At 32.8% G+C, this 25,505-nt stretch overlaps 1 protein-coding gene across 1 annotated transcript; it reads left to right on the top strand.

Annotated features, from left to right (window-relative positions):
• Window positions 1–21,428: 21,428 nt before the first annotated feature.
• On the top strand, window positions 21,429–22,525 carry LOC145319651 (uncharacterized). Its single transcript, XM_080161920.1, has 2 exons — window positions 21,429–21,787; window positions 22,079–22,525. Exons 1-2 carry the CDS (start codon window positions 21,697–21,699, stop codon window positions 22,369–22,371), a joined length of 384 nt encoding a protein of 127 aa, XP_080018046.1. The 5' UTR covers window positions 21,429–21,696; the 3' UTR covers window positions 22,372–22,525.
• The last annotated feature ends 2,980 nt before the right edge of the window (window positions 22,526–25,505 follow it).

The raw sequence follows: 25,505 nt of genomic DNA, 5'->3' as shown, positions 1-25,505 counted from the left end.
CTCATATGTTTTACTTTTAACAAAGCTAAAGAAAATCAGGGAGTAAGGGAGGGGACAATGGATCGAATATTCAATTTTTAGGAGTCTCAGACTTTGGGTACTGGCTTAAAGGGAATGTGCAAGAATTTAGCAGTTTCTGACTAAGTTTGGGTACTTGCGCATGAAATGCCGCTACTCGTTATGTATGTTTTGAATATTGCAGATGGGGAGAAGGGATAAGGGAAGTGGGGGCAAGGGAAATAAACACTCGTTGTGTTAGTTTGGAATGTAGCAGATGGGGAGAAGGGAGGTGGGGGCAAGGGGCAAGGGAAATAAACAGAATAAAAAGGGACAGTCATATTCTTGCTAGCAGCTGGCCGGGTCCAATAATCTTATAATATAAAAATCACACAAAAAAACCTCAATATATTTCATCAAAAACAAGTTGTGATTTCACTTTACATGACGCTATGGAAATCTATTATTCAATTACCAATCCCTTTATAATTTCCTACAAAGAAGGTGTATCAACTTTTTTTTTATAGCTAGCCGGTTCTTTTAGTAAGTAGTAGATGTAAAATTTTTTATAGAATTCAGATATGCAATCGGTTTTTTTGTAGACCTCTTATTTTTTAAGTAATTTAAGTTTTTTAAAAAATAATTAAGTCGGTTTTAAGGTACTAAAACGCAACAAAATAAAAGAAGAAAATGGTCAGTAAGAACAAAAATAGTAAGATCTTTAATTTGACACCTTACTTTTAAAATTCTGTTGAGTAATTATTGAAAAAATCTATTTTTTTAACCTCGGTTTAATAAAAACTTTAGACCTAAATATTTTCTCAAACAGACATAAAAAACATGGGTTCATATATACCTTTAGAATCAGAAAAATATTACGAATCCATTGTAAGCAAAATTGAACAAAAGTAAAAAAATAAAAAAATAAAAAAATAGCCAATTGTATTTTTTGTTCTGGCAACACTATCGTCTTCCCTTTTTTACCCCCTCTTTACCCCCTCTATACCCCCTTCCCATTTTCATACTCAATTGAAGAGTTAAGACGTTGCCTGTACAATATAATATGATATTTTCATATAATTCCTTTTATTGTAGTTTATATACTATATTGTAAACTTTTTTTTTCAATTTTGCTTACAATGGATTCGTAATATTTTTCTGATTCTAAAGGTATATATGAACCCATATTTTTTTACTTGTGAAATGATAAAATTGAGTTCAAAGTTTTTATTCTCGTGGGTTTTAAAAAATCGATTTTTTCAATAATTACCTGACAGAATTGAAAAAGTAAGGTGTCAAATCAAAGATCTTACTATTTTTGTTCATAATGGCCATTTTCTTTCTTTTTTTTTGTTGCATTTTAGTACCTTAAAATCGACTTAATTTTTTTTTTAAAAACTTAAATTACTTAAAAAATAAGAGGTCTACAAAAAAACCGATTGCATATCTGAATTCTATGAAAAATTTTACATCTACTACTTACTAAAAGGACCGGCTAGCTATAAAAAAAAAAGTTGATACAACTTCTTTATTGAATTAAACTGGATTAAACTCTTATATTGAATTAATTGCCCATTGTCCCCTACCTTACTCCCTGAAAGAAAATGCTTTATCCTAAACTTTATCTGTACATTTTCTAACCATTAATATTGCCTGAATATTCCTGTTGGTTAATTTATAGATTATCTATCTACATTTTTATTTAACAATAAAGGTCTATTTCTATTTATTTAACATTGAACCAATAATGAACAGTAATTGACCATATTGCAATAGATATAGCAAACGTGGATATATTGACAGGGGAAAATGTGTCGTCAATTTAGGTTTCTAATATGCAGGGATTTGAATGGATATAAGACAATGACAAATAAATAAATAAATTGATGTATATCCCCAATCATGCTACTAAAAAAACCTCTGTTTTTTACAATTAGTGGTTAAAACGTTTAAACATTCAACTTTATGAACCAATCAATCAAAATCACCAAAGTTGGTTTGCCTACGAATAAGAAAACGTTATTATAAGATAAGACTAGTATAATAAACAGTCAAATGGCCCCTTCCTCCCTTCTAATATGGTACTCATTTATTAGTCTGTTTGTTCACCCAGTAAGAGGGGAAGGGTTAAGGTCAAGGATGTGGATGGTGGGTTTCGTTATTTTATCCAGCAAGCAGAAAATTTTTCTTAAAGTACAGAAAATTCTGGTTCAACATCCATGTAATTTACCATAGTGGGACTGTTTTAATGTTAATAAAAAATGCATCTTCCACAAAAAACAGGTTGTAAGCAAGTATGGTGAAATAGGGTTAAATAATTAATTTACTTGTTGGTTATAGCTAGCTGTCATATTGCAGTATATCTTAATATAAACTATAGGTGTTTTACTAAGCCAATTGAAGATTCCAGGTATGATCCTGCAGGTCTCCATCAATCTTTGAATGAATTTTGTGACCGCAATTTTTGACTTTCAAATTTCAAATTCTAAACTGAAGGCATACTAAAATATCATGAAAATCCGCTGTTGTTTTTCCGTCTATTACCTACTGTGGGGGCTGGCTGCTGCCAAGTACAACTGCCGCCACCAAAATTGTTATTTTGATAATTCTTATAATAAAATATACATAGAAATAAACATTTTTGGAAGAAATTGTCCTGCTAGTATTTAAAAATCCACCCCTCACCAACTTCCCTGGTTGTTTTGCTTTAATTTCATTTTCTTTGCAAATTACAGACCCCAAATTCAATGACTTATACAATGACAGCAGGCAATTTAAGACCAGTGAGCTTTCCGTGGATATAATAATTAACAATTATAATATCAAAACCAGTTTTTCAGCCTCGAGATGCCGATGTCATAGGACGGTTTTTATCTTATAATTGTACATTTTTATTCTCATAGAAAACTGGATAAAATATGATGCTATACATAATTTTCCAGTATGGCTGAAAACCGGTTCTAATCTACCAGATTAATTAGTTTTGAAGCGATACAACTGCAGAATTTACAAGTTTAGCTAGAACTTTTTTTCCAAAAATGTTTATTTTGTAAATTTTTTTAACATTTTAAAAACCTCAATTGTAGATTTCCACAAAATGTTTATATTGCATGTTAACATGTAATATAATTTTAAAATTTGAAGTCTCAAAGTTAAAAATTATGGTCAATTAAGCCATTCTATATAAGTTTGCTAGAAACCTGGAGAATCAGTGAATATTCAACTACTATTGTAAAATTGTAGATATCACAGTTTCTTGCTCAATGCATTTAATTATACTAAAATAAAACTTTCCTTTTTTCAGCCTATTTATAGGAATATAATTCTAAGTGGCGCATGTCTATTTATATTGTGTATAAAGAGAGTGTTTTCTTCATGTCAAGTTTGAACTTCATAGAACATGCCTGATTTTATAATAAGAGTGATCCCTTACAGACAGACGGACTGATTTACCCTTAGTATAGAAAAGCTTCCCTTTAAATAATGGATGAAAAGCTAAAATATTTCTGTAAGAAAACACATAAGAACACTAACATTTTCTTTTCTCCTCAGAGATGACAAGGGGACAGGGGGAGATAATTTGATACACATCCCAAACATAAAAATTTAAATAGTGCAACATTGAAATAATATTGAAGTTATTGAATCGATAGTATCATCAAAAGATACAACAGTTGCTGTGGTGATATTGTTTTTCAAATCCAAGACTCCAAGCCCCAATTTGTTTTGATCTTCCTTTGAAGCCACGGCTTTGAGATATCTTGAGCTACACTGGACACAAAGTCATGTGGACAGCCCGCAAGCTCCAAATTTTGCCTAATAAGTGGAGTTTGCATTATTTACAAAAAAGCCATTGTCAAAGCTATTTTTAATTACCTCATTTGATCACTAGCGGCTACGCCCCTAGAGGCCTCTAGGGGACACTTGAGGAGGAGATAGTCAAATTTCATAACCCAATTTCTTATTGTAAATTGTAAAAAAAATTTTGGGGGGGCGAAAATTTTTTTTAGGGGGGGAGGGGAGTGCCTCCCCCCTCATTTCTATTTTAATTAAAAAAAATTTAAAATTATTTTTTTTTTGGGGGGGGGGGATTTTTCATTTTTTGGGGGGGTTTGGGGTGTCCCACCCCCCAAAAAAATAGTTATAAACCTTCCCGGGACCTATGAGAAGCTACCCTGTTAAGGAGAACCCGATCGGTTCAGCGGTTAGCGAGATCCTTCGGTACAGACACACAGATACACACACAGACAAACAAACATCCTGTTACTTTAGTATAAGGATATACATACATATTTAATTTAATAATAAATATAAAAATCTGATTATAAAATTGATTACATAGAAGTGAATAAATTTAAGATTAATGTAAGAGTTCTTTACTTTGTTAAGCAAAAGTGAAACTAATCTATAATAAAACCCCGTCTGTCCACAGTTGCAAAATGATAAAATGAATAACATTTTATTATTAAATTATTTTCTTCATAAATTTTTTATGCTGTATTGATGGAGTGATAATATTTTATAGTAATCAAAATTAAAAGAATTGTTAAACAAGCCCTTCAAGATAATAGATAAGGGTGTCCCATAGTGTAGTGGTTAGCGCACTACGCTGTGATTGAGAGAAACCGTGTTCAAGTCCCCACATAGACTTTGCACTTGGTTGACAAATGCTGTCGCAATTTGTCAGATTATGATCACACAACCTTCCTTGAGATGCTCTAATGTTTAAACGAGGGAGATTAGTAGGAAGTTAGGATTCTACCAATCAAGCAGCTTTAATCATACTTTCCCTCCTCCATGCTATTCGTATGAGAGTGCCATTAATTAGGGGGGCTTAATATGGAACACCTGCCAAAACTCTAGGCCAGGGTGATGTAATAATTGAGTATCTTCCATGAGAATTGCGGCTCAGCTTGGAATGTAATATAGAATACAATCAGCTATGCGCGAAGCTTAACAATCTAAGACTTGCCAAAGGTTTCTCACTTTCAGTCTCCGCGTGCATCTGAGTCCTAACTTCAGAGAATTAGGGCTACAACAACAACCACATGAAAAATTTGACATTTACAAGTTTAATTTTAGCTTAACCATACCTAAATGTTTTTATTAGAACCGACCAAAATTCTTTGACGCAGTTTCAGATTCTTTTTTAACTATACATTTAAACTTTCATAAACTTCTTTTTAAGTAATCATTAAAATTAAGTGAATACAACATATTCAAATTAGGAACATAATTTCTATAAATTATTCTTATTTAAATATTTTACATTGTTAATTGTAAAAGTAAAAAGTTTTTAAATTTGTAATTCATTTGCATAGTACACAGATCAGGTTTGAAATAGACAATTTACTTTGACTACTAGAAAGGCATATGCTATCAAATATTGTTATAGTAAGCATAACAATTCCTAGAAATGATAGCCAAGACTTGATAATAAACTATGGGCTTACATTGCACGTACATAAATGCATATGAAACTTTATGGTAAATCTTTTTCTCGTATTCATTTGAATCCGGTGGATAGGAACCGGTTCTCATGAATACGAAAAAAACTATGTCTAGCATCGTATTATATCCAGCTTTCTACGAATATAGAAATGTACAATCATAAGATTAAAACTAGTTTTAATCTTATAATTGTACATTCTATATCCGCGGAAAGCCGTTTATAATACGATACGAGAAATAACTATTCTAACTTTTCCTGGGAATTTTGTAGTTTAGATGAATTCTTACTTTTTCAGGATCTCTTAGGTAAGCCATATCTTTAATAGTTATTCTCCCCCCTGCCTATAAGGTGTGTATAAAACCCTTTCATTTGTATTTCCAACTTAATCCATGATTTAACATATTTCCAATTAGTGACAATATACAATCAAATTTTTCTTTACAAACCTAACAATTTTAGTTTAAAAAATATAAAATTGTTCCATGCACTCTCAGAATAAGAAAACTATTGTTTTGCTCTCAAATATCTTAAATCTTACAAAGAATAAATTTAAATTCTCAAAAAAAACCTGGTGGTAACTAGACTTCACAAAACCGGCTTACCCATTAGAATGTATATTTAGCTTTATTCAGACCTTCTTATTCTCAAATCTAATTATTTTGAAAGTTTCTGTACAATAATAGTTATTTCTCGCATCGTATTATAAACGGCTTTCCGCGGATATAGAAAGTACAATTATAAGATTAAAACTAGTTTTTTTAGCTCCGTATTATATTCGTAGAAAGCTGGATATAATACGATGCTAGACATAGTTTTTTCGTATGGATGAGAACCGGTTCCTATCCACCGGATTCGAATGAATACGAGAATAGTTATTTCTTTCATCGTATTATAAACGGCTTTCCGCGGATATAGAATGTACACTTATAAGATTAAAACTAGTTTTTTTAGCCCCGGGTTGCAGAAGGCACGGGCTAAAAAACTGGTTTTAATCTTAAGATTGTACATTTCTATATTTGTAGAAAGCTAGATATAATACGATGCTAGACATAGTTGAAATGTAGTTTTGAACTAACCTATCAAGATTGAGTAAAAGAACGTGTCCTAACTTTTGTGATTTTTAAAATAAAATTGATAGTCGGAGTTTTTAGTAAGTAGTAGATGTAAAATGATTGATAGAATTTAGATATGCAATCGGTTTTTTTGGCAGTCCTCTTATTTTTGATGTAATTTAAGTTTAAAAAAAAATAAGTTGGTTTTAAGGTACTAAAATGCAACAAAAAGAAGAGAAAATTAACAATATGAACAAAAATAGTAAGATCTTTAATTTTACACCTAACTTTCTGAATTCTGTTGAGTAATTATTGAAAAAATCTATTTTGTTGAAGCCTAGTGAATCAAAACTTTGAACTTTGTTTGCTCGTCATGAATGGGTTAAAAAAAATCACAAAAGTTAGGAGACGTTCTTTTGCAAATTTTTTGGGCCAACAAATAATTGTTAAGTTAAAGTAACCAACTTTTATTGACGTAAATTTGTTATATTTTTTGAAAGAAAAATTATTTAATTAAAAAAGTATTTATAATGATTAAGCATTGATAAAAACTCAAAGGAATATTAATAAAAGAATATGTAAGTTTGTTATATATTTTTGCAAAGAAAACTTATTTGATTAAAAAGTATTTTTAATAATTAAGCATTGATAAAAACTCAAAGGACTATTAACTAAAGAAAAGAATACTTTTTTTTACTTTAATCAACACAGAGGCAACAATGCCTATGTAATTTAGTCAAACTTTATTAAATTTTCAAAACATGAATTACATCGTTGGCGGTGGTTGTTATATGGTTGTGCCGGATATATATTTGGCCAGATACCAGTTAACTGGATATTAAAGTAGCAAAAAAAAAAATTCTTCGTAAACTGGTGTTTTAAAAAAAGACTGAAACTTAAAGATTAAGTAACTATTAAGTTGATCTTACTTCTAAACAATTAATGTAATGAACTTTTACTACCAAAATATTATCCCCTAACTGGCAGGGGGTGGGGGTTGTTGTTGGAAGCCCTCCCCCCTTCCGGATTTTTCTAACCATTTAACGTGTATGAATGGTAGAGGTCTATAACTGAGTCACTTTTTAACTGAGAGGTTTTTTTAACTCCTTCCTAGCGGGCACAGGATGCCAGCAACCCTGATCATCCAGGTAAAAAGCTAAGCTCTTTTTTTTTGACTTAAACAAAGCTTTTAAACAAAAAAAATTAAAAGGCTCCTGTGACTGAATGGTGACCCCAGCAAAGGCATCGAGGAGTAGAATCAGGAAGTTTTGACCGTTTTAAAATATCTCATTCTTAGCATTAGAAGTAGCTAAAAAAGCACCTTGTTTAGGGTTTATTGAGAATTGTCCAATTTGTAGAGGTTTTTGAGATTTTCTCAGGCTAGAAACAAGATATTTAGAAATGGACAAAAGTTCCTGATTCCACTCCCCAAGGCTTTTTCAGGGAGCACCAAGAAGCCACAGTTCTGATTTAATCAATTTTTGACTTCCATTCACTTTTTTCATATTTCCACAAAGTTTCATTAAAATCTACTTAATGGTTGGTGCTGGATTAATTCCTATATTTGATTTGTATGCTCTATAATGATGGTTATGGATTTGCAAACCAAACATTTAATGATTTTAATAACTTTACAGGCACTATTTAATGCATATCCTGGTCTAATGTTTCTGATTCAAGATGACCATTGAACTTTGTAGTTTTAGATTGTAAATATAATTCATCAAATGAATTGTCTTTTTCTATCAGCAAAGTAATACAATGTGTGACAAAAAATAACATTGAAGGTATTGGAGTAAGCCTAAATCTACGCATTGATGAATCTAAAATAGGAACTTATGGTGGAATTAGTATTATGGCAAAATTTTTCTCTTAATGCCACTTTTTGCTGAAATACTTTCAAGAATATTGTAGAATTGTAAAGGCTAAAAGCAGGCAAATTCTTATTAAGTGGTAAGTTTATAACTAGTAAACACATATTCATTTCTAGATAGATAAAAAAATAAGGGGAGGGGGTAGTAGCTATTATTTGTTACTTTAGGGTTTAATAAAGTGAAACCCTTCCCCCTTATTTCCTATCTTTAAATTTGAAATCAAAAATTTCTTTAAACAAGTGATTATTCAGAAGATGTTATACTGATAAAACATAACATTTAACCCTTACAGATTGGGGGGGGGGGGGGCTCCAAGAGCCCCCCCCCCCCTCTAGTTTTTTCAATCTCATTTTTTTTGTAGGTAAGATGGAGAGCTGTAACTCCATGACTTTTTAAGTTTAGTAATTATACGTCGGCAAGAGTTGATTTTATTAGGATATCTGGTCTGTGTCGGTCGTGGTGTCCGGTCAAAGTCGGTTGGGTAGAAAAAATTCTAAATAAATCTTAATTTCTACATTATGACTTTTGTGTATAAGGTAGAAACCTAAAATTTTTTTGGTGAATACTTAGATATCAATGACCTTCTGAGAAAAGTGGTGTTATGACCGTTTGACCGCTCCCTGACCGACATTATGACCGATTTTTGTCCGGCTTTTAAAGGGTGTGCAAAAAAAAATGTGGACATTTTTAAAATTGAAATTGCGCGGCTTGTGTTAATAGTAGAAAAATGTTACGCATATCGTTAGGACCGCTAGGAAGTCTATTTTTTGGAAATATAAGAATGATTCCTCTGCTACGTATAGTTACGGAGCTACGTGTTAAAATGTCCCAACTGAACTTGCGAGTAAATCATTAAAGATTAAATTAAAGGGTATGCAAATAAAAATACGTACATTTTTAAAATTCTGATTGCTCGGCTTGTGTTAATTGTAGAAAAATGTTTTGCATACCTATGGAATCGCTATAAACTCTATTTTTTTTAAATATAAGAACCATTCATGTGCTACGTATAATTTATGAGCTATGTGGTAGAATCTCCCAACTAACTTAAAATTAAAAAAAAAATTCCACTTTTCTCACATTTATCAATACAGCTCCTAAACTAAAGATAGCACAAAAATCATACTTATTTTTCCAAAAAATAGAGCTTATGGCGGTTCTAACGATATACATAGCATTTTTCTACTATTCACACAAGCCGAGCAGTTTGAATTTTAAAAATGTCCGCATTTTTGCAAACCCTTTTTTTATCTTTAATGATTTACTCGCAAGTCAAGTTTTCAGTCAGTTGGGACATTTTACCGCATCGCTCCTAAACTATACGTAGCACAGGAATCGTTTTTATATTTCCAAAAAATAGACTTCCTAACGGTTCTAACGATATGCGTAACATTTTTCTACTATTAACACAAGCCGCGCAATTTCAATTTTAAAAATGTCCGCATTTTTTTTGCACAACCTTTACTACAGACATATATCATGAATATCGTAGCTTCTATTACAGCTAGAGACCTATAATTTTTTTTGGTAAATCCTTGAGCAATAATAAACAGATAAAAATATAAATTTGCGCCGCCAACCGCCGTTTTACCGCCGAAAATGGCGGTTTCCGTTATTTGCCGTTTTTCGGCGATGATCAGAAAAGTAATTTTTTTGTTATGAAAAATAAAAGTTCGTCCTAAAATTTGGTCATCCTAGCTGCAAAATTGGCCGCTCTACAGCTGTTTTAAAATTTAGCAGCTGGCCGCTAAAAAGCGGCTAAGGAGCGGTCTGGCCGCTATGACTAGAAAAAGTAATTTTCTCTAAAAATACACATGAACCACCAGAAAAATTTTACGTCTTTATCTGTACCAGGAGCCGAGATAGAGGCCCCCCCCCCCCCCCCCCCCGATCTATTAAGGTGGGTATTGGGGCCCGATCTGTAAGGGTTAAACCAAATATGTGTAATTGTATTATTGGCAAATATTAGAACTTTAACTTCAGAGTAGGGAGGGGGGGGGGGGGGGAATAATGATTAGCCCAATTAACTATCTCAGATCCTATCATGGCTCGGGGTCTAACAAAGTGTGATTTATATTTTTTTCTAGAAAGACCTCCTAATGAGCAAGCAAATATGATTCATGTTAGGATTCAAATTCAGATTCAAAGAAAGCTAGATTTTTGGAAACAAATTAATCAGTTATAGAACTAGTTAGAATAACGTGCCAAAACTAGAATGGATACCATAATTTACTCAAGTATAGACTATTCCATTTATGAAAAAAAAATTTTATATTAGGCAAGGGTTTTTCCACAATCGACTTCCAGGTAAAGATGACTTGTGAAGAGCTGTACACCTAGACATTAATAAATGTGTTGATTTAAAGGTTTTCGATTGTTAAGCAAGTTTAAAGGAAGAGATTAAGGTATTAATCATGTTTTAACTCTGAAAATTGTGCGTTTTAGAACAAAATTAGTATCTCCACTTCAATATGTTAAAGTTGATGGCGTTGCTTAAGTCAAAACGAAAAAAATTTATTTATTAATGACTAAATGAATTTTTTTGACAGACTATCAATTGTTTATGTATGTTTAACAATTTAGGATGGTTTTTAGGCATTACAAAATATTTCGTGAGTTCAATAATATTCCAGTTAATTTTGTCTTATAGTATGTTTGTAAACATTTTATTCCCGCGGCTCAACTAATAATAGAAGAATATAGATGGATATTAGGACACAAGAAAAATTGTTGTAAATTTAGATTGCAATATCCCCTCACATTTATTGGTCCAATATGATGAGAGGGGATGGGGTAAAGTAAGGGTATGGGGTAGATCATTATTTTAGCCAGCTACAGAGTTTACTTTATCATAGAACATGAAAATCTGGTGTAAGATCCAAGTAATAATAAATCCAATCTACTAATACTTTTCTATCAATACGAAGACAAACGATAACAAATTTCTCTTGTCTACTGCCACAACTCAAAAAAATTGGTATATTCAAAGAATGTATTCTTTGAATATGTTAGAATTGTCCGATGAAGTTCAAACTTGGCAGGGTGATTTATTTAACAATTAGTTACAATTTAGATAGCAAAGTTCCTCTATTATCAATACCAGAAAGTCCGTAGGTCAACGTACATATATAAAGATTTTTTTACTTTTTGGCAAGAATATTTAAACAAGGATGATAACATCCATAAAAGCGAAGCTCTAAAACATATGAAAATTAGCAATTGTAGAGTGTCATAATTAGTGATGGGAATCCGGATCCGGAATCCGAATCCGGAATCCGCCCAATTTTCGGCCAATTTTGGAATCCGAATCCGGATCCGGAATCCGTTTTTTATAGCGGATTCCGGATTCTAAATTGGTAGGCTAAATTTAATTTAAATAGGTTAGAAAATAACAAGCACATTTTTAGGACATACGTAGCACTTAAATTTTTAAATTTACTAATGTGATGTAAATGTTTTAGTTATGCTGGAATTCAACACTTTAAACAAATCAAGGCTTCAACCAAGTAACATAGTGATAAATTAACGAAAAAAGCTATCCCTCTGTGACGGAAGGCCTTTTAAAATACTGCTAGAATCCGGAATCCGAATCCGGAATCCGCCAAAAATAAGAATCCGGAATCCGCAAGAATCCGTCACTTTTTTTGACGGATTCCTTCAGAATCCGGAATCCGAATCCGGCCCAAAAATTCGACGGATTCCCATCCCTAGTCATAATTGAATTTACAGCCTAGACAAAATTATAAGTAAATTTATTGCAAAACTGCTTAAATATATGATACACAGTGGGATCAAATGACAAATACTTGGACATTAAGATTAGACAAAAGTAAACTTAAATAAATAAGCTTGTATTTGTAGAAATGCATTTTAAATGTTGATCAAAATCCTAAATTTAAAATAAAAAAAATTTCAAATATATCTAAAATATCATATATCCAAAATAATTTTTCTGTACAAGGAATAACAGTCCAAATACTTTTAACGATTTAAAAAAAAATTTGTTTTTAATGCAGGTAGTAATTTTTACCACTAATGTTCAACTTTCTTAAAGAAACATTAAGATATCATTTAATGATATTTTGTTGTAAAAGAACGTGTCCTAACTTTTTTATCTGTATAAAAAAGCTAGTCGGTGTTTTTAGTAGGTAGTAAATGTAAAATGATCCATAGAATTTAGATATGCAATAGGTTTTTTTGTATACCTCTTATTTTTAAAGTAATTAAAGTTTTTGAAAAAATTATGTTGGTTTAAAGGTACTAAAAGGCAACAAAAACAAAGAAAATTGCCATTATGAACAAAGATCTTTGACACCTTACTTTTTAAATTTTGTTGAGAAATTATTGAAAATATCTATTTTGTTGAACCCCGTTGAATTAAAACTTTGAACTATATAACACATTCTTTAAAATAATTGTAAGTTAATTTGTTGCAAAATTGCTTAAATTAGAATACTTTTTGAGGACATACTTTTACTTTCATTTCTTGATTATTGGGATGCTTCGCTTATAACATAATATCTTGGTGTAAAGAAATGTATTCCAACAAGGATGACAACATCCATAAAAGCGAAGCTCTGAAACGGTAGGACAAACGGACATTAACACTTGTATAATGTCAGAAATGAATAATCAGAATGCGAATGTATAAGAGTCAAAGCAAAATTATAAGTAAATTTGTTGAAAAACTGCTTGATACAGGATAATGATTATGGACATACTTACATTTTTAGGACTTGATTATAGAGTTGCTACGCTTATAATATTGTACTTTGTTGTCCCAGGAATCAGTATACCAAAAATCAGACCAATCGGATAATTAGGTCAAATACAAATTTGTTGTTAAAAATGTGAAAAAAATCAACATGTTTAAAATGGACGTACGGATATTCTGGTAATAATTATAGAGTTGCTACGCTTTCTAACTCGTACTTAACTATTACAGGAATCACCATGCAAAATTTGAAATCGATAGGACAATTCTAACATGCCTAAATTAACGAAAAGAGCTATTTAAAACAGTAAAAAAATCAACATGTTTAAAATGGACGTACGGACATTTTCGTAATTATTATAGAGTTGCTACGCTTTCTAAATCGTACCTAACTACTAAAGGAATCACCATGCAAAATTTGAAATCGATAAGACAATTCTAACATGTCTAAATTAACGAAAAAAGCTATCCGTGACGGACGGACGGACGGACAGACGGACCGACCCTAATTATAGAAAAGCTTCGCTTTTAAAAATCAGATAAATAGGATAATTACCTAGGTATATTTCTTAAAAATACCTAGTTGTCTAAAAGATTAAAAATTAACAAACTTTGAATGGACGTATTCTGGTAACGATTTAAGAGTTGCTTCGCCTTCTAAATCGTACCTAGCTACTACAGGAATCACCATATTAAAATCAAATTCAATAGGACAACTGTATTAGCCTAAGTTGATGATAAGAGCTATCCGTTACGTACAAACCGACCCTATTTTTAGAAAAGCATCGTTGATAAAAATACTATTTGGTTACAATTAAAAATTTTATTAAAATACTTTCTTTTTATATATAAAATATTAAAATAATAATACAAAAATTTTGTTTATGTTTTTTTAAAAATTGTTTTTACATATTATTTTTAATACTGGTAGGTAATTTCAACTGTCTTGAAAAAAAATTAAGATAAGATTTTAAAGTAATTTTGTTGCAGTAAAATTTAATATACATTTATACAATTATTATCCTATTGTATAAAGTAGTAAGCGTTTTTGTCTGTCCCGAAAGATCTCGCTAACTGCTGAACCGATATTGTTCTCTTTTACAGTGAAGCTTTTTATAGGTCCTGGGAAGGTTTTAAACTATTTTTGGGGAGGGTTTCTTCACCCCCCTCCCCACAAAAAATATTTTTTTTATTCTTTTGAAACTCAAATTTAATAAAAGATGAGGTCAAATTTTCACCCTCCTAACTTAAGTGCCCCTAGAGGGGCGTACAAACAAATAAAGCAGACAAAATGTTAACTTACAATACAATAAAGTGGATATCATATTAATGATAGAACTAAACATTAATATTTTATTTAATCGAAGGTAGTTATGTTTTACGGTTATAAATGGTGTTTATTTTTAATAAGACAAAAATATTACTTAATTTAACCCACTTGCCATTGACAGAAGTTAATAAGGCATAATTTGTTGAAAATCGCTAATCATTTTTTCTTATACAAAACTCCCCAACCAAATGAAGAAATTAAGATGTAGATTATTAACTTCTGTCAATGGCGAGTAGGTTAAATTAAGTAATATTTTTGTCTTTTTAAAAAAAACACCGTGTATTTTGATCACCTGAAAAGTTTTTTTAGTACTATAGCAAAGCAGCTTAAAGTGCCTAATAAAAATAACACCATACAATACAAATGACCAATGATAGGCCAGTATACATTTTACCATTTGTCAATTAAATTCTATACTGGCCTATCGTTGGTTATTTGTATTGTATGTCGTCATTTTTATTAGGCATTTTAATGCTTTTACAGTAGCTTTTGTTTTGATTAAGTTACTTAAATTCATGGGTTTCAAAAGTTTTACATTATAACTAAGCCTTGAATCATAAATTGCATTTAATATCTAACATATCATTTTCTTCCTTTAACTCCAATTTGCAATCATTATCTTTGACATCTTCTAATTTGGCAGCCAAAGGATCTTTGCTGTCAAGATATTCATCAATAGCAGGTTCAACTTTTATTTCATTATCTATTGTAATATGTTCATGTTTAATTACATTCAAATTGTTTATCATCTTAACATGGTTGACAGATTTATTGTGCCGTGCTAGTTCAGTACTTGTGTAATATGATTTGTCACATGTATTGCAAGAAAATGGCTTGTTACTTGAATGTGTTCTTTTGTGTGCAGTCAAGTGGCTGGTTTGCACAAACTTCTTTTCACACAAATCACAAGAATACGGCAAATCACCGGAATGTACTCTTTTGTGTAGCAGTAAGTGACCACTTTCTGTAAAACTTTTACTGCATAAATCACATGTAAAAGGCCTTGCTCCAGTGTGAGATCTTTCGTGAACAGTCAGAGAACTAAGTTGAGAAAAAACTTTTTCACAATAAGAACATGAATATGGAGTTTCGCCTGTGTGGCTTCTTCTGTGCCTGTTCAAATTACTCTTGAGAGTAAATGTCTTACTGCAAAACTCACAAGAAAATGGTTTTTCACCAGAATGTATTCGTTCATGATTTCTGAGCTCACCCTTAGAAGACAGTGTTTTCAAACATATTGTACATTCAAAGGAGTTTTTACTCTTAGTTTTACAAACATCTGCATCCATTTATACGGTTAAAATATCTGAAAAATAATAGAAATTATTTAAAAACATCTAGAAACTAATAACTTTATAATATTTTAAATTTTACTTAAAAAGTACCTACTATGTATATAGATCTTACTATGTAAAAATGGACAAATTTATAAGATTGATACTAATTGATAGAGAATCGAACGATTACACACAATTACATATTTTAGCTTACTATCTATAATACAAAGTAGCTTGATGTCTCTCCTTCTGTCTGTCCTGCCCTAAAGATATCGGTAACCACTGAACCGATTGGATTCTACTCTTCTGGGAATATACCTAATGGTCCTATGGTTGTTTTAGGCTATTTTATGGGGGGTGAGACACCCACAACCCCATCCAAAAAACAAAAAATACCCAACCATTTTTTAGACCGTTAATTTAAAATTAATAGTTGCAGCACCAAAGGTACTTAATTTTTTTTAATACCTCTTGGGGAAAAGTACCTAGAGGCTAGGGGCGAAACCGCTAGTCTATAATACAAAGTAGAATGATGTCTGTCTTTCCGTCCGTATCTCCTTTATGATCTTAGTAACCACTGAACAGATTAATTTCTACTCTTCAGGGAATATACCTACTGGTCCTGTGGTGGGTTTAAGCTATTTCCTTTGGGGTGGGACACCCCCAACCCCCCCAAAAAACAAAAAAATCCCCCCAATTTTTTTTAGGGGCGAGGCCGCTAGTAAAATCCTATGATATAAAGTAATAAGAATTTTGTTTATCTTAAGTTAAATATCTCAATAACTTCTGATCTGATTGGGTGATCGCCTATAGATAAACTTCACATAGGTCTTGTTATGGTTTTAGGCTATCTTATTTTCAGATTTACGTCTTGAAATGGTTTACATATAAATCCCATCTGTCCCCCTTCGAATACACAGCCCCTAGATGCTAGTGGAAAGTTTAAAAGATGGACGGACAGCCGAAAAAAGGAATAGTAGAGTAGCTTCGATTCTAAAATAAAACATGTAACATTATGATGTAACAAAAAGAAAAACATAAATAAATTTAATTTAAATATCTGCAAAATAAAATATAAATTATATAAAATCATAAAATATAGGTAAAATGTAATAAATGGAAAATAAACTAAACACAATTTTAAAACAGATAAAAATTAATATAAATAATAAAAGGACTAAGATTCTTCTTTATTTCACCAAGTTTATCAAATTTTCATTGTGTTTCAATGATCTTGAAACAGGCAAAGTTATTTAGCGAGAATGCCGCAATATCTTATTTTACATAAATGTCGTCTTACTTATAACACTATTTCTTAAATTTTTCATCCTATATAAAGACAATTGTAAATTTGTAATTTTTAATCATTTATCAGATTTATAAGGGAGGCTTTTCTATAGGGACGGTTCGTCTGTCCGTCCGTTCGTAACGAAGAGGAAACTCTCTTTGTTAATTTAAACAGGTTTTAATCGTCCTATTGTTCCAAATTTTCCAAGGTGAATCCTGTTGTAGTTTAGAAAGCGTAGAAACTCTATAATCGTTACTAGAAAGTCCGTACGTCCAGTATATAAACATGTTAACTTTTAACTTTTTTAACAATAAATTCTTATCTGATATAAATATCCGAATGTTCTGATTTTTGGAATACTGATTCATAGGACAACAAAGTACAATGTCAAAAGCGAAGTATCTTTATAATCAAGTCCTAAAATGTATGTATGTGCATAAAAAATATCCTGTATTTAAACAGTTTTTAAACAAATTTACTTACAATTTGTTTCGACTTTTATACATTTATATTCTGATTACTCATTACTAACACTCTGCAAGTGATAATGTTTTTGTCCGTTATGATATCTCTAGCTTCATGGAGGTCTTGGCATTTTTTATTACTGGATGAAAACTCTTTATAGACTTTAGGCTATTTTATACCCTCACACTCCCCTTTGAAAACTTAGCCCTATGTGACAATTTACGTCAATTTAGCTCGCTAACATGGTCGTCATTTATTAGTTAGTTCGGTAGGAGGGGAGAGGATGAGGTAAATGTGGTAGAAAGGGGGAAATGGTTATATTAGCCTGATACGTGCTTCACTTTATTAGAGAACGTGAAAATCTTGTGTAATTTCCAAGTAGTATGATATTTTGGATATTTGTGCATGTCTGTCTGTCTCTTCTTCTGCCTATAATGGTAGAATGTGCCGATTTTTTGTAGCTCTAAAACATTCCTCTATTCTTTCTCATTATTTTACTTTCCTCTCCTTCGTGTGCACTTTCCTTCCCCTTCAATTTTGCTTCTTTAAGACGTATTAGTCATGGTTTATTGCGTTCTTATAACCGTTTAATTCATTTTTAATTTTTGGGCAAAGTGTCTTTCGTGACAACGCCTCTTAAGGGGAGTTACGTCGTATTTTCACGTTAGCTTTTGATAGGTTAGATTAGGTTAGGTTAGGCAATTGGCACCGCAAGGTTACAGCCCCCCCCCCCCCCCCCGTATTGGCTGGAAATAGGGGAAAATTTACAGTGAAAATATGAAGAAAAGCCCCTTATGAGGCGTTGTCACGAAAGGGACTATACCCTTATTTTCTAATATCTATGATGGTTTGGGATACCTAATAATGGGGGTAATTCAAGTTGGCAACATGCAAAATAATTGCTGTAAAAAATTTTTTAAGGTGGGAGGGATTTCTTTTTTCCAACAAAAAGACACATATTTTAATTTCTAGTATGTTGATTAAGAAGATGCAGGTGGACACCTAGGGCCGGGGGGAATATCAAACCTCCGAATAGCCCCCTCGCAAAACACTGTGCACACCACTGAGTTTCTCAAATCTAACAATGAAGAACAAAATTTGTATCACAAAGTTTATTATTGTTATAATTATGTATTTGTTAAATGGATGACTTTTTTCATCTATACAATGCGAGTTATGTTAAGGGATCTAAAGGGATAAGACAATGGCCAATAAATTAAAATACAATACATCCCCAAACGATAATAAACAAAATTACCCCACTGTAGATTAAATTAGTGGTTGAAACCTTTGAAGTTGGACACTCATCTTGATAAACAACCGATCATAATTCAATAAAAGTTCCCAACCTTTATCAAACTTTGGGGACTTGTGTAATAAACAGCCCAATGTCTTCTCCCTCCCTGAGTTATGATACATGGTTATGAAGTAGGGTAGGCTGAGGTTGATTCGGAGATTTATTTGCCTCGAATACTGAGCTGGATCTTTAAATAATTTTAGTGGTGAGCCAGATCGGTGTGAGCCAACTTTCCACCAATGAGAGCACAGCATTTTATAAAATGCCGCGCTGTGATTGGCTGAAATTCGGCTCACTCCGATCTGGCTCACCACTAAAATGATTTAAAGATCCAGCGTTGGTATTCAAGTGAAACTATGTTGATTTTATAAGTTTGTATTTAAAGAAGGAATCTTCAGAATAAATTATACAACCCCAATCTACCCTATTGTAGTATCTATTATAAAAAAATATAGACAAGAAGGGGAAAAAATAATTTAAAATCAAGATTAAATTTTTTCTCTTTTCCTAATTCAAATTCTTTAATAACAGATACTCTGATGTAGATGTATTCGCGCTCATGAGCAATAATTTTTACAGAAAAAAATTTATAAATTCATTTTTATTGCATTAGTTATCGTCTTATTAAAACAATACAATTTTGTTTTGAAATAATCTAAAATAATTATAATTTATAAAGTATTGTTCATGTTTTAATAATTATCATAAGCAAAGCAATTTCATCACATAAAAAGTTATAATTATCAAACTATATAATTTTGAAGAGTTTTAAAAAGTTGAATTTCAAATACAGGAATTTAACATTTAAAAAGCTTTCAATAATATCTTTTTTTAAATTATAGTTTTTACATTAAATCACTCTTTGAGCATAATAATAATAAAGAAATAAAAATATAAGAGAACTAATTATTTTTACATGGAAGAAAATTATAAAACTGAAATTGTTTTATTATCACGTTATTTTCACCAATTTTTAAAAGAACAAAAAAAAATTTAAATCAACAATTTAGATTAATCTTTAAAATTAGGTTTTTTTTACCACAAAAATTTTAAAATACTTTAAAAGATAATTCATAAAGTATAAAAAAAATTTTTTTTTGCAGTTCATAAAGTATTAAATTTACAATATTTAGGATTTTATATGCTTATTCCTAACCCTAATGTACACTTTTAATCAAATATTCACATATTGGATAACATTTCTTAAATACAGTACTTGAAATCATTACTTTTAGGTTTAAAAGGTTTAAATACTTTCAATTGATAAATTTACAAATTACTTAAAATTGAAACTACAATTAAGATAAATCAAATATTAACAACATAATATAAAAATTAACGGAAGACAAAAAAGGTAATGTTAATGGAAAATGAAGAATAGTAATGAATAATCCCATAACCAGGCATTCAAAATTTTCATCCCCCATCCCCAACTGAAAAAAAACTTAGGAACCTTACAAAAAAAAATAGCGGCTACGCCCCTAGAGTCCTCTAATGCCGCTTTAAATGTTTGGTTTAAAAAAAAATAATACGTTCAAGTCTCTACGTTATATTATATCTACGTTGCGTTCAAGAATAAATACGTAAAAAAATCGATTTTCGGTGACTTCTCTTGGGAGGGTGGTGGTACCCTCCCCCAAAATAGTTGTAAACCTTCCCGGGACCTATAAGAAGCTACCCTGTTAGGGAGATCCCGATCGGTTCAGCGGTTAGCGAGATCCTTTGTGTAACCAAACAGACAGACAAAAACAAATCCTGTTACTTTATTAAAATCCTTGCAGATTTTGATGTTTAAAAAATGCATAAGATGTAATTTTTTACCATGATTAAGTATTATCTCAGTTGTTAAGATACTAAAAATTTAAGTTTTGGAGAAAAAATATTAAGACCTTCAGCTAGCAACACCTATGCCTAGCACAGAGTAGACACTCTACCCTTTTTTTTAACTTCCCCAAGATACCCCCATCCCTCAGTCATCACACCCCTCAGCTACACACACTCGGAAGGCGTACACTCGTACCCCCTTCCCTTTGATCACCATACCCCTCAGCCACACACACTCGGAAAGGCGTACTTTTGTACGGGCCCCTCATTGGAGGAGCCACCGGCAAACTAGCCCGCTCATTGGCTGAAACAATTTCTACCGACAAGAAAGAAATCTCATTGGTCCAACGCACCAATTATCTTTAGGCTATTGGTTGATCAACAGAGATTAACTCACCCGCGCATTTCTTTAGTCCAGTTTTTACTTGACCACGCTCTAATACACATCTAATATTATATATTGTCGCTTGCTATATAAAATAAAATGCCGCCTCCAAAGGGTCTGCTTTCACAGGACGCCCTTCATCAGGTGCGGTCTTTTTTGCAAGAAGACATCAAGTCGGCAGTAAGCCAAGCTGTTAGTCAGTCAGTGCAAGCATTTGAGAAGCTACAACAGGTAAGCAGCGACAAATTTAATAAAACATTTTTGAGCGAAATGCGCGGCCTCAAAGAGAGCATAGAAGCTCTGAACATAAAACACCGTGATGAAATGAATGATATTCGATCGATTATTGAAGGTGAAACATTGTCAACTGAACAAGAAATTGCCATTCGAATAGTGTCTTTAACGAAGGATTTTCACAATTACATTGATAACGCATCGGCCCGCGAAAAATGTCAAACAATGTTAAACGATTATGTCCTGTCCCAGCTAGCTCATAGAGAGCAACGTGACCGTCTCTGGTCTATTCGGGTAAACAATGTTCAATGTCCCTGGCTGGAAAAAACCCCGACAAGTCATGAAGTGTTTAATATAATTATCAAACCTGTTTTACAGGCCCAGAATCCGGAGAAGGACATACACTATGAAAATACGATCGAATATAGTCATCCACTGAGCCAAAGGGTGAAGGGACCTAGAAATTACATTTTTCGCTTTTACTCAAGACATCTACTTTTCAGTTTCATGATAAACAAGCGGAAACATCTCCAATCCATCGATCAACGTGCCAGGGACAAGACACAGTGGTGTAGTAGCGCAGCAGTCTCATTTGACGGTAAGAAATACATCAAGTGTTCGCACGATTTAGCAGACACAAACCGTAGCCTAATGACTTACTTGCACAGTTGCGGACTTGCGTCCAAAACTAAGCTGTCAGGCACTAGCGTGGCCTTTATGCCCGCAGACGGGCCACAGAAATGGGTAAAAGTACTCAACAGCATGGCCAGATCACATATAGGCCTGATTACCCCGCTGCCGCCACTGAAGGACATTATTGAGACAGACAACCTAATCGTTAAATTCATGCGAGAAAACGGCCAGTCTAACAAAGATGTCTTTTTTAAAGGTTTCGAGTCAGAGATTAAATCTCTACTCCAGGACCTGAAAGCCAACAAGCTGCCCAGTATCCAGATAGAGAGGGACAATGAGGATCAACCTACCATGGATCCTATCGGCGTTACTAACGCTGACACCGCCGAATTTCCTGCCCTCCCAGACAGCGGTGCCGAGGTTCCAGCACCATCCAAGTCCAGGACAGCACCGGCCTCAGGTACAGCAACAGCTGCTACTGCTCCCACAGGTACGACAACATCAACAACGACCACAGTTTCGACAAGGTCTACAGCCACCAAAATCTAAACAGTCTACCAAAGACTCCAGGATTCCTAATATTAGCATTGAAAATATTGTCGTAATGCTACTGGTATACATATTATACAAATTTCACATGTAATTTTACATGTAACACAACTAACACAATTATACGCTTAGCCGTTTTTATACAATTATTCTTATTGTGTTAATTTTGTGTTAATTCTCCATATATTATTGTTAAATAATCTGTCAATGCCGTAAACTAATAAAAAAAGACTGATTAAGTAAGATTAAGTAAGTAAATTATTACGTGAGCATTCTTTTTCTCTTCTAATCTTTAGCCATTAATCATATTTAATTTTTCTTTAACTTTTTTCTCTAAATTTTCTCTCTAATTAATCTCTAAATCTTCTCTAACTAATGGGGTGGGGGGGGGGGGGGGAAAAAAGACTCGTAGAGACATATCACGATTATTATTTATGTTTTTTTTAGTGGAACACATGCCAAGAGATGCTGCCTGCATAGTTGGAACCAAAGCTGAAGCTGCTCCCCCGTGTCCTTGGCCTCCAGACGCATCCACAAGCAACGGGTTCTAGTCAGGTAGATGATATTGAGGGGCTTAATGGGAACATCAATTATGATCTCTGTAGTATTCTCTATGATGATACATTTAGAGAGTACTCTAGTGACTTTAACATAAAGTGTGACTATATTGATATAGATTCTCTTTTTAATAAATTCAAGTCTTCAAGTAATCAATTATTTAAAATATTTTCTATAAATATCCAGAGTTTAAACAGTAAAGTCCAACAGCTAAGGAACTTAATTGACAAGGCTTCGTTAGAGGGGATGGGCCCGTCGATTATATCCCTGCAGGAGGTATGGTTGTCAGAGGGGTCAAACACAGATAGTATAAAATTAAATAATTATAACTTTATCTCTGCCCCACGACCGGAAGGGAGGGGGGGGGGGGTTGGGTTATATGTAGATAGCAAATATCAAACAAAAATTTTATTCAAGAATTTTTTTATACCACACATATTTGAGACTATGTGTGTTAAGATTTCATTTGGCAACTTTAAAGCCCTAATTGTAAATGTTTATAGGCCCCCACATAGAAACCCAGAGGATCTTGAAACTTTTTTTAATGTTCTTGCTGACTTTCTGGACGTTATTGATGATTGTAATCTTCCAACATTCTTTATGGGCGACTTCAATCTTAATATGTTCACATCCTATGACGTTTTAGGTCCTGCCTCTCGTTTTCTCAATATCATGATAAGTAGCGGCTATTTATCTCTAACATTAAGAGCAACCAGAATCCAAAATTTTTCATTTTCTCTTATTGATTCGATTTTTTGTAAGGATTTTCTAGACAACTTTGTAGATTCTAATGTAGTTGTAACAGATCTGTCTGACCATCTTGTACTTAGTAGTTCATTTTCCCACATCATTCCCAAACCTGCAAAAAGACCACAATATTTTGAAAAAAGATTCCTTGAGGAAGCAAACATTGATAATTTAAATCATGAACTATCATTACAAGATTGGGAAGAAGTTCTTGGCACGGAAGATGTTGATTTAGCCTATGCGAAATTCTTTTCTGTGTTTATTTCATTGTACAACAGCTGTTGTCCAAAGGAAAAAATACGCAATAATCGTCGCACTATGCCACAGTCGCCGTGGATGAATCAACATCTTCTGCTGTGCAATCGTTTCCGCGATAAGTTGTATAGAAAAGCCTTAAATAGACCAACAGAAGAAAATTGGGATAACTATAGCCGCTACCGCAATAACTACCAGAGAGCATGTAGGGAAAAAAAACGTTTACACTATCAGTCTGAACTTGAAAAAGCGGGTAAAAATGGACGACAAATATGGCAAGTTTTGAGGGAAGTGATGGGTAAATCTAGATTTCAAAATGAGATAGAATATTTGGAAATTGATGGGAAAAAAATCCATAACAAAAAAGACATTGCAAATTCCTTTAATCAGCATTTTGCAAAATTAGGTGAGAATCTCACCCCTGAAATACCCAACACTTCCAAGGATTTTCGTGATTATTTACCCCCCCCAATAAACGATAGTGTATTCGTTCCTCCCCTGGATGAACTCCAGGTATTTAATGCAATAACGAGTTGCATACCTAAGACTGCAAAGGATGTGAATGATATATCATGCAAACTTTTGGTTCAATGCGCCGCCAACATCTGTAGGCCGCTTACCCATATATATAATCTTAGTTTTTCAAAGGGAATTTTTCCCTCAGAAATGAAAATAAGCAAAAATGTCGTTGTCTACAAATCAGGGCCAGTAAGTAGCTTAGAGGCATGGAGGGGGGTTTCAATTATTAATACGTTCAGCAAACCCTTAGAAAAGATTATGTATAGGACACTATATACCTTCCTGGATGAAAGATCTTTTTTTTCCCCACGGCAGTTTGGTTTCAGACCTAATATCTCCACGGCACATAATGTTCTTGATCTTGTCAATCGTATCACGGCCGCACTTTCTGAAAAGAAAGTGTGCGCCGGGATATTAATAGATATAAAAAAATGTTTTGACTTAGTTGATCGTACAATACTGTTGAAAAAACTTGAGCATTATGGCTGCCGTGGAGTGGTCTTGCGATGGTTTGAGAGTTACTTTGAGGGTAGGGCTCAACAGGTGGCTTTTGGGGGAGAATTTTCTGATATTCTTTATATTGTTATAGGTGTTCTCCAGGGCTCGACACTTGGCGTATTACTCTTCCTCCTTATGGTAAATGATCTAGACTCTGCCACTAGGGATGCACTTCTGAGCTTATTTGCAGATGACACCTTTGTGTTGATAACTGCAAATAATATACAGGAACTGTTTAATAAGATTGAAACTACTCTTCCCCAGATCACAGATTGGTATAATAGCAATCGTTTAATTATTAACAGCAAAAAAACCAAAGTAGTTTTATTTCAATCACCAAAGCAAAACTTTACAGAAGAGGAAAGAAATCTTATCGCTCAGTTCCCAGTATATATTAACACAAATCATGAAGGAGAAAACCTTCCAGAAAAAATCAGCAAGCTAGATCATATATCATTAAGTAGGGAGGAGCCTAGTGAACGTGCAGCAAGACACCTGGGTGTCCAAGTGGATGAAAAGTTGTCCTTTAAGATTCATTTTAATATGATGCATAAACG

The sequence above is a fragment of the Acartia tonsa genome, chromosome 5, assembly GCF_053477335.1.
Source record: "Acartia tonsa isolate MP-2025a chromosome 5, ASM5347733v1, whole genome shotgun sequence".
Taxonomy (NCBI): Eukaryota; Metazoa; Arthropoda; class Copepoda; order Calanoida; family Acartiidae; genus Acartia; species Acartia tonsa.
This window is presented reverse-complemented; position numbering and strand designations above follow the sequence as displayed.

Excerpts from the sequence above, each read along its gene's own strand:
- LOC145319651 (XM_080161920.1), top strand. The coding sequence starts at position 21,697 with ATGATAAACAAGCGGAAACATCTCCAATCCATCGATCAACGTGCCAGG. Across the intron at positions 21,788-22,078 it reads CGCAGCAGTCTCATTTGACG|GTTTCGAGTCAGAGATTAAA; the intron begins GTAAGAAATACA and ends TCTTTTTTAAAG.